At 35.0% G+C, this 11389-nt stretch overlaps 1 protein-coding gene across 1 annotated transcript; it reads left to right on the forward strand.

The window, feature by feature from the left end:
• Nucleotides 1-3433: 3433 nt before the first annotated feature.
• On the forward strand, nt 3434-10690 carry sar1aa (secretion associated, Ras related GTPase 1Aa). Its single transcript, XM_056469527.1, has 7 exons — nt 3434-3562; nt 4426-4495; nt 4831-4950; nt 5050-5115; nt 6882-6985; nt 7740-7871; nt 10315-10690. The coding sequence occupies exons 2-7, from the start codon at nt 4438-4440 to the stop codon at nt 10429-10431; spliced, it is 597 nt and encodes a 198-aa protein (XP_056325502.1). The 5' UTR covers nt 3434-3562; nt 4426-4437; the 3' UTR covers nt 10432-10690.
• Nucleotides 10691-11389: the final 699 nt, after the last annotated feature.

Here is an 11389-nt window from a genome sequence, read left to right on the forward strand (position 1 = left end):
TACATCAGTCAATCAGTCTACCAATTGACCAATCAATCTACAGATCAGCCTTACAAACAACTGATTAAAACCAATCCTTCTATCAGCCAATCAATCAGTCTTCCAATCAATTAATCAGTCAATCAGTCCATCAATACATCTATTGACCAACCAGTCTACCAATCAATCCAACTATCAATATACCCATTGGCCAATCATTCAGTCTTCCAATTAATCTATTGACCAATAAATCAACCATAATCAATTATTCGAACAATCAATCAGTCAATTAAAATCAACCGATCAATCTACCCATCAACTGAATCTATTGACCAATAAATCAATCAACCAATCAATCTATTAATGAATCAATCAACCAGTCAATCAAACAATCAGTCTACAAATCAACCAATTAATCCTTTGACCGATCAGTCTACCTATCAACAAATCAATTTATTAATGAATCAATCAACCAATCATTCCATTGACTAATCAGTCAATTAATCAACCTATCAGTTCACCAATTAACCAATCAATCATTGACCAATCAAACGATCAATCTACCAATCAATCCACTGAACAATAAATCAACTGATAAGTCTACCAATCAGTCTATTATTGAAAAAAATCAATCCATGATTGACCAGTTAATTAGTCAATCATCCTATCAGTCCACCAATTAACCAATAAATCCATTGGCCAATCAATCAACTGATCAATCAAGTGAATACCCTACTAATCAATTCATTGACCAATCAATCAAGCAGTCACCCCATCAATCTACTGGCCAATCAACCAAATAATCAATCAATCAATCATTAGACTTAAATTAAATCAGTCTACCAGTCAATAAGTCAATCAGCCAATTACTCTACCAATCAACCAACCAATCAGTATACCAATTAATCAATCAATAAACCTGTAAGTGCTGCAGTTAACAGTGTTCTTGTCATTATTCACACCAAATTAAAATGCAATTAAAGGTTGATTGAGAAAAATGATCAGACCTTTATTAAAAGCGCATGTGATAAATGTTTTAATTTAATGCAACACACACACACACACACACTCTTTCTCTCTTATAGTTCAGCTAATGCTCATTTTATCCCAAGAACAATGATTTTTAACAGTATATTTAAGATAATTTTGCATTTTTATTAACGATTTGATTCATTTTTTACAATCTTTTTGTTTAATTAATATTTCCTTCAAATGTTTTGTCATTTTTATTCACTATTTGGGCCAACAAAAGTGTTAATTTCCCTCTTGACAGTGTAAACATGATGTACCTGTGATTTTAATCCAGATGAAGGTCAATGAGTTCTGTTTGCATAATTAATTTCTTCTGAATGTGAGCGCGCAGATTGAGCAGGTTTGACTGATGTTGGTTTTGGAGTGTGAACAGTGGCATCTAGCGGTCAGCGGTTGTATGTGCAACACAGCCAAATGACAGATTAGCTTTTTTTACACACATTAACGTGCGATTAAATCAGCTCCGCCGCGCTGATTATAAAGATGTGCACTAATTTGTTATGATCAAATCCATATTGAAGCATTTCATTCATTCTGCTGTAGAAGAAAGAAGTATAAAGAGATGAGAAGAGCGGAGTCCGGGAGATCTTCTGCAGTGCGCATGCGTACAGATCCCCGCTAGAGAGCGCAAAACAGCAACAATTTTATTGATTTTTTCCGCTTATAAATATCATAAACAGCATAAATTTACAATATTAGTAAGATCGAGTGTTAATTTGAAAAAACAAAAATAATAATACAAATAATTACTAAACGTAAGCTTGCTTGGGTAATTAAAATAACCATTCAACAGTACATTCAGAGAAGCAGTTATTTTTGTTATACATATATTTTTCAGAATAATTCAATATTTCAAAAGAAAAGAAAATGAAAAATAATTTGTCCACTAACAAAACACTAGTCAGAAATTAATAACAATATATTACACTGAAAACTTAATTAGGTACACTTTAATAGTACCGGGGTTGGACCCCCTTTTGCCTTCAGAACTGCCTTAATCCTTCATGTCAGAGATTCAACAAGCTACTGGAAATATTCCTCAGAGATGTTGCTCCATATTGACATGATAGCATCACACAGTTGCTGCAGATTTGTCGGCTGCACATCCATAATGCCAATCTCCCGTTCCACCACATCCCAAAGGTGCTCTATAGGATTGAGCTCTGGCGACTGTGGAGGCCATTTGAGTACAGTGAACTCATTGTCATGTTCAAGAAACCAGTCTGAGATGATTCACGCTTTATGACATGGTGCGTTATCCTGCTGGAAGTAGCCAACAGAAGATGGAGACACTGTGCTCATAAAGGGATGGACATGGTCAGCAACAATACTCAGGTAGGCTGTGGCGTTGACACCATGCTCAATTGGTACTAATGGACCCAAAGTGTGCCAAGAAAATCTCCCCCACACCATTACACCACCACCACCAGCCTGAACCGCTGATACAAGGCAGGATGGATCCATGCTTTCATGTTGCTGAGGCCAAATTCTGCCCCGAGCATCTGAATGTGGCAGCAGAAATGGAGACTCATCAGACCAGGCAACGTTTCTCCAATCTTCTATTGTCCAGTTTTGGTATTTATATATACAGTTGAAGTCAGAATTATTAGCCCAGCTTTTTCTTTTTTTAATATTTCCCAAATTATGTTAAACAGAGCAAGGAAATTTTGACAGCATGTCTGATAATATTGTTTCTTCTGGACAAAGTCTTATTTGCTTTATTTCGGCTAGAATAAAAGCAGTTTTTTATTTTTTAAAACACAATTTTAAGGTCAATATTATTAGCCCCTTTAAGCAATATACAAACCATCATTATACAATAACTTGCCTAATTACCCTAACCTGCCTAGTTAACCTAATTAACCTAGTTAAGCTTTTAAATGTCACTTTAAGCTGTATAGAAGTGTCTTGAAGAATATCTAGTCTAATAGTATTTACTGTCATCATGACAAAGAGAAAATAAATCAGTTATTAGAGATGAGTTAACACTATTATGATTAGAAATGTATTGAAAAAATCTTCTCTGTTATTTATATATATATATATATATATATATATATATATATATATATATATATATATATATATATATATATATATATATATATATATATATATATATATATATATATAAAATAAAATAAAGATAAAGAATAAAAACTAGATCAGTTTTAATGTTTGACTTTTTTAAAAGAGTTTAATACCAATTAAATTACTTTTCAAATATAATAATGGAAAATTAATGTTAATAATAATAATTACTAATTTAAGTCACAAAATATGGACACTGTTAAGCAGCAGATTTTCTACATTCTGTAACATTAAGACCAAAGAAAAGGCTTAGTTTAATGATATTATGAGCGCAACCGTTCTCCATCCAATGAGATCGCGCGCCGCTGATGGCGTAAGTGAAAGCGGAAGTGGGGTTAGTGTGCGGTTCTGCAGGTTACTAGAGACGCTCCGGTTCAAGAACGGCGGACAGACAGAAGTACCGGGAGAGAGAAACGCATACAAATCACACACCGAGAACCAGAGACTCATCTGACAACAGGTGAGACACAAACACACACGGTCAACAACACACAATAAAGCAGAAACGCACACAGAGAGAAACGGAGGATTCATTCGGGCCCGGGATTAACGTTAGCGCTGTCAAAGTAAGTGTGTGTGTGTGTGTGTGTGTGTTATTATATATATATATATATTCCGGATTCTTCTGAATGTAGTTTACTGTTCAGGAGGTGTATAAACATCACTGTCAGCTGATCTGCTGTCTGTAGTGTACTCTACATATTACAGTATAGATGTTAAGCTGCTTTAATATTCCATTATACTGAATTTAATACCCTAGCACCTCAATATGTGGTCAAATAAAGATCAACTTAATAATAAAACAATTTTTTAAAATGTGTGTGTGTGTGTGTGTGTGTGTGTCAATAAGATTGGGGTTTAAGTTGGTTTTATATTCACACATTCAGACTTTCTCCGTAATTTCAGGAAAGTATTCATTGCTTATTCTAAATAGTGTCTATTTTATTAGCAGCTAATGACTATAAAAGTACACCAGTGTTTACAGTAAATTAAACAGTGCTAATGTTGTTTGAAGTCATACTTGCATGTAATTTCAGTCTGAGGTAAAGTTGGTTTTATATTCGCACATTCGTTCATTTAGCAGTCTCTATAATGTTAACCATGTTACTGTGAATATTCGATCGGAATTAGCATACAAGTATGACTTCAAAACAACATTAACACCATCTAATTGACTGTGAACAGTGTACTTTAATAGTCATTGGCTGCTGATATGATTTCCCTATTTAGAATTTGCAAAGAATACATTTCTGAAATCAGACATTCTCCTTAAATAACATGAATACTGCTTGTGTTTTGTTTGTTTTCGTATTGTTTTGCCAGGAATCATCTGCGATGTCATTTATATTTGACTGGATCTACAGAGGCTTCAGTGGAGTGCTGCAGTTTTTAGGTGAGTTCAGATTTGTCAGGGTTATTAAGTGTTTACATCGCAGTTCATACACTATTTTTTTCTCTGCCGAGGTCAATAAATGTGTTTACATTTCAGTTTATGCACAATTATTTTCTCTGCCGGGGTCAATAAATGTTTACACATTGCAGTTTATGCACAATTTCTCATCGGATAAAAAATTAAACTGAAATTATATGAAAAAATACATAAATCTGCTGTGGTCAATATTATTAGCCCCCTTAAATCATATTTAATTGCCTTACAAAGCAAAGCAGCTATACAATGACTTGCCTAATTACCCTAACACCTGTATATTTGTCGTATTATTACTGCAGGTTTGTATAAGAAGTCTGGAAAGCTGGTTTTTCTTGGACTGGACAATGCTGGAAAAACGACTCTCCTGCACATGCTCAAAGATGACAGATTAGGGCAACATGTGCCCACTTTACATCCCAGTAAGACTGAATTCAGCATCATTAACACATGCTAGAGGTGTGTGTGTGTGTGTGTGTGTGATTATTTTTAACATTATTCCTGATGCTCTTTCCTCTCAGCATCAGAAGAGCTGACCATCGCAGGAATGACATTCACTACGTTTGATCTGGGTGGACACGTACAAGGTCAGATATACAGCTTCAGTCTGCTTTGTTTTTTGGTAAACTAATGTAAAGAGATGTAAAAATAAGATCAGACAACATTTACTCACCCTTATGTTGCTCCCAAACACATGTATAATCATTTCTGTGGAAGGTCAGAATTATTTGCCCTCCTGTACACTGTTTTTTCCTGATTTCTATTTAACAGAGAGATTAATATCAACATTTCTAATCATGATTGTTTTAATAACGCATTTCTTTTCCCTTTGTCATGATGACAGCACATAATATTAGACTAGATAATCTTCAAGACACTAGTATTCAGCTTAAAGTGACATTTAAAGGGTTAACTAGGTTAATTAGGGTAAAGTTAGGGTAATTAGGCAAGTCATTGTATAACAGTGGTTTATTCTGGAGACAATCCAAAACTAATATTGCTGAAGGGGGCTAATAATATTGACCTTAAAATGGCTTTAAAACAATTAGGAACTGCTTTTATTCTTGCCAAAATAAAACAAATAAGACTTTGTCCAGAAGAAAAAATATTATAGGAAATACTGTGAAAAATTCCTGAATCTGTTCAACATCATTTGGGAAATAATTGAAAAAGAATAAATAAAAATCACAAAAAGGGCGAATCATTTTGACTTCAACTGTATATATTTTTTCATTTGTTTTTAACTGCTGGCTTTATTTTGGAATTTAGACATAACAACATGTTCAGCTTAAATTAATGCCAATCTCAAAGGCCTAGGTGCACAGATTTAAGCTTGGTTTCATTTTAAAGAAGACACTTGTCTTTCCAAATTGTAGCTGGAAAACTTCAAGTTGTTAAAACAAAGTTTATGAAAATGAAACAATTACATACAATATGTATTTCACAAGCCATGCGTTTAATAAAATAAATATGTGAACAAATTATATTCCAAATTTGAAGTCTCAGTATCTCAATGAGCTTTTAGCAGTATTTAGTTTGCGTGCAGTACCAGACATGACCACCAGATGACATTTGTGACTATATATGGGCCTAATAACCATATTTGTTTATACCTTTGACAATATTTGTAAAGCAGACAACAAATTCTGAAGTAGTATTGGCAGTATAGTGGGATTTGATTTGAATTTAGCCTCTTAAAAAAAAAACTTTTAATTTTGATGTGGATTGCTGTAGCAAAGTAATGCTATATGACTCTGATCAGGATACTTGTTGCAAATCAATAAATAAATAAATAAATAAATAACTGTTGCACAGTAATGTCTATCAAATGATACATAGTTTGTCATGATTGCTTTATGTTGACTACAATATTATGATTTAAAAAAATAAGTGCAAATGATCCCATAGATTGTATGATTACTGTGAATGTGTTTTAATCTATTACTCTTCTTACCAAACTCAACAACAGTAAAATATGTATTCAAGTCTTCGATATTTCCAACATTATATAGTTTGCCATGATTAGATTATGAATTAGTTGAAATATACAGAAGCAAATTTAAGCGTTCCTATGGTGAAGGATCAGTCAAGGGATTAAATAATCTTTTTATTGCACAACAGTTTGATTCAGTGAGCATCTCTGATAATAATAATACAAAGAAGCATCATTTGATTTGAGGACTTTAGAGTTTTACTTGACTGATATACTGTCATACATTTCCCAAGTGAAGTGTAACAGAGAGTGTAACAGACATTTTTCACAGTATTTCCCCTGATATTTTTCCTCTGGAGAAAGTCTGATTTGTTTTAGTTTCACTGGAATTTAATTAAAGTGTGGTGTTGATGTGTTCAGCTCGGCGAGTGTGGAAGAATTATCTGCCCGCGGTGAACGGTGTGGTGTTTCTGGTGGACTGCGCTGATCACGAGCGGCTCCCGGAGTCAAAAGTGGAGCTGGATGTAAGTTTCTGTCTCTCTTTCTCTTCAACATACACACTCAAATCACACGCTAATGTAAAATTAAGTGACTTTAAAGAATATCTAATTGTAAATTTTGTTCATGGGTGATAACATAAGGAGAATGCTGCCATCTACTGCACGGCAGCACAGTGTCTCAGTGGTTTGCACCGTGGCCTCACACCAAGAAGGTCTTTGGTTTGAGTCCCATCTGGGCCAATTTGCATTTCTGTACGAGTGTGTATGGGTGTTTCCCAGTACTGGGTTGCATCTGGAAGGGCATCCGCAGTGTAAAACATATACTGGAATAGTTGGCGGTTCATTCCGCTGTGGTGACCCCTGATGATAAAGGGACTAAGCCAAAGGAAAATGAATGAATGAACGTTAAGACCTGAATTAGTTTATTAGACTCAATCCTACAATTAAGACGCTCGATTTTTATGTTTTCTTTATGTGGATGAAGTCATTGAGTGTTTTAACTAATTATCTTTAAGTCAAAACTTAAAGGTTAAATGACCGTTACAGTATATTAATCATGAAATAATGACTGATGGGAAACTAAATTGTTCAGTCTATTATAATGAATGGCGATCATAGCGGAGGCTGGACGACCAGAAAAACAACACTTCCCTATTCCGCTGTCCATCGCCATATTTGTGAAATAGGCCTATTGTCCCATTCCAGCAGCTTTGTGAACAACTTCAAGAGAAAACTGAGCTTTCTGCTATTTAGGAGAACTCTGTTGTGTGTTTGTCAGGCTCTGCTGTCAGACGAGACCATCTCCAGTGTGCCGCTGCTGGTGCTGGGAAATAAGATCGACCGGCCGGAGGCTGTGAGCGAGAGCAGACTCAGAGAAGTGTTCGCTCTGGATGGACAGATCACCGGGAAGGTCAGAGAAACACACACACACACAAGCTATTCATCCAAATATGTGAATTAGATTTATGCACAAACTGTAATATGGCATAAAACATCAGTGAATAAAGCAGCGTTTTCAGTTAAGCAGAAACAAGTTCCCGCTAAACCTGCACAGATATCACTGAGAGAAGTGGAGTAAGGGATTCTCCACTGTGTTGTTTGTTCTCCTCTAATAAATGAGCTGCGCCTCAGAAGACCAAGATAAAACGCAATGAATGCGGTGGCTTTTGGAGGTGTGAGACGGGAGCATAGACAGATGCTCAAGACAGTTCTGGAAGGAATAATAATAGAAGTAGAATAATACTGAAGCACGGTGATGACGGACTGACGACTGAGGCCTTTTACTATCAGCACAACAACATTTCACATCTGCAACAATGGAAAGCTGCAAACATGGAGAGCTGCAGACCAACATTAATGATGCAAACACCCTCACACACACACACACACACACATTTATATCTGTGAAAGCATCTGGCAAAAACTACATCACATCAAGCAGACTGATGAAGTGCAGGTCTTATCAGATAAAAAGTAGAACCTAAAATTATATTTAACAAAAAAAAAAAAGTAATAACTGCTGTGGTCAATATTATTAGCCTCCTTCAGCAATATTAGTTTTGGATTGTCTCCAGAATAAACCACTGTTATACAATGACTTGCCTAATTACCCTAACTTTACCCTAATTAAGCCTTTAAATGTCACTTTAAGCTGAATACTAGTGTCTTGAAGAATATCTAGTCTAATATTATTTACTGTCATCATGGCAAAGAGGAAAGAAATCAGTTTATTTATCTCATACATGCATATATATATATATATATACACACATATACATACACACACATATACATACATACATACATATTCATTTTCTTTTTGGTTTAGTCTCTTTATTAATCAGGGGAATGAACCGGCAACTTATCCAGCATATGTTTTACGCAGTGGATGCCCTTCCAGCTGCAACCCATCACTGGGAAACATCCATACACACACATACACTATGGACAATTTCACCTGTACCACATGTCTTTCGACTAGTGGGGAAAACCAGAGCACCCGAAGGAAACCCACGCAAACTCCACACAAAAATGCCAACTGACCCAGCCGAGGCTCAAACCAGCAACCTTCTTGCTGTGAGGCAATTGTGCCACCCACTGTGCCACCATCATGCCCCTTAATATTATTATAATTAACCATAAATTTCCCTCCTGTTAAGAGAGAATGCGAGAGAGCAGCATTGATACTAACCGAAAGCAAGTTTGTATAATTTTGAGTAAATATTTCAGTATCGATAATTACCAATACGTCTATATTTGGCACCACGGTGGCTCAGTGGTTAGCTCTGTGGCCTCACAGCAAGAAGGTCGCTAGTTTGAGCCTTGGCTGGGTCAGTTGGCGTTTCTGTGTGGAGTTTGCATGTTCTTCCCCCCCACCCCAAGTATAAACACATGCGCTATGGACCCTTTTCACAATACTGTTATGACGCATTTAGCGGTCATCAGCATCTTAAATCCTTAAGTTTTTAATATTTAGATTTTTTTTTTAAACTAATGAACATTTATATGCATATATGGATGCATTAAATCATCTTTGCTTCAAATTACAAAAACGAATTACTGCTTATGCGAGGTGTTTTTAATGCAGCGTCTATGGAACAGGACAGTAAATCTGACATTGTTCTCTCCTCTGGCTCATCAGTCTCACTATTTTTTCTCTTTTTATGAAAGTCTTGATAACACCATCATGAAGTTTTCTTTTATTATTTGAGCAAATAGGATTGTAAAACAAATATTTGTTTATCTCTCCCATTCACTGCGCTCTGGGTTTACCAACTATGACCACTTCTGCTATTGAGAAACCCGGAAATGTGAAAAGGGTCTTTAGGGGAATTGATGAACTAAATCAGGGATGTCCAAACTCGGTCCTGGAGGGCCGGTGTCCTGGAAAGTTTAGCTCCAACCCAAATCAAACACACCTGAACCAGCTAATCAAGCTCTTAGGTATGCTAGAAACTTCCTGGCAGGTGTGTTGAAGCAAGTTGGAGATAAACTCTCCAGGACACTGGCCCTCCAGGACCGAGTTTGGACACCCCTGAACTAAATTGTCTGTAGTGTATGAGTGTGTATGGGTGTTTCCCAGTACTGGGTTGCAGCTGGAAGGCGTGTCAAACATATGCTGGAATAGTTGGTGGTTCATTCCACTGTGGCTGAATGAATATCTATATTTTTAACAACACTTCTATGCAATTACTGTTTTTTTTTAGCTTTTTTATTCAGTAAACAGCATTGATTTGTGATTTGAAATAGGTACAGTGCATAAAGTATTTGCATAATACTACTGCACACCCTGTAGTCTGACACTATATAAACTGTAAATAACTATAAAATCTGTGCGGTGTTGTTGTTTTCAGGGCAGTGTTTCTCTGAAGGAGCTGAACGTTCGGCCGCTGGAGGTGTTCATGTGCAGCGTTTTGAAGAAGCAGGGTTACGGTGAAGGTTTCCGCTGGCTGTCGCAGTACATCGACTGATTACACACTCCTGCTCCGTCATCATCAGCAATAACACACCTCCATTTGATCATTTACTGTACTTTAGTGGATATCTTAATGATTGGGTTTGTCATTTTTAGGTTTGTCAGTGTACTGATTCTAAAAGGGGGAGATTTTAGATCGTAATACATTAGCACAATGCAGAAACACATGCAGGTCATCAGCGTTTCTGTTTTAAAAGCCTGCAATTGGAGATCAATTCAGAAATACTCATTTTAAACAAACAAAAAGTGCAAGAAATTTTTTTTTTTCATATTTTTGTCTTGTTTTCCAGTAGAAATATCTAAATGTTCTTTAACAAAGATATATTTGCATGGGAAGCAATGTGATTTAAGATATTACGTATTGATTAATGATAAATTTAATAAAATTAAGACTTCATTGCTTAGTCTTTGGGCTAAGAGAAGAAAAAAAAAAAATAATAATAATAAGTTATATTATTTATGCAGTTGTTTTGGTTTTATATTTTTTTTACATTTAAAATAAAACTAAACAGACTTTATTACTAAGAAAAATATTTACATTTTTAAAAGTTATTTTAATAAAACTAAATGTGTTATTAATTATATTATTATTTTTGCATACTCACTTAAAATTAGCAATGTTACTAATTTTACAACATTGCAGTATTTATATAATATACCTTGATTTTTAACATTTTGGATATTTTTACTGGACAGCCTGAATACTTGTTGATTAAGGAAATAATTTAGATTCTTGCATCTACAGAATAATCCCATTTAATTGGACTTTAAATTGATTTAATTTCCACAGTAATTCTGACAGTACAAATATCTAAACACTCTTAAATTAGGATTTTTTTTGCATGTGATGCAGTAAATTATGATATTTTTCATATTTTATTTTAAAAAATCAAAACTAAGACGTAATTGTTTAATCTCTTGACTAAAATATGTTAAAATATATTAATAATCAT

The sequence above is a fragment of the Danio aesculapii genome, chromosome 12, assembly GCF_903798145.1.
Source record: "Danio aesculapii chromosome 12, fDanAes4.1, whole genome shotgun sequence".
Lineage (NCBI taxonomy): Eukaryota > Metazoa > Chordata > Actinopteri > Cypriniformes > Danionidae > Danio > Danio aesculapii.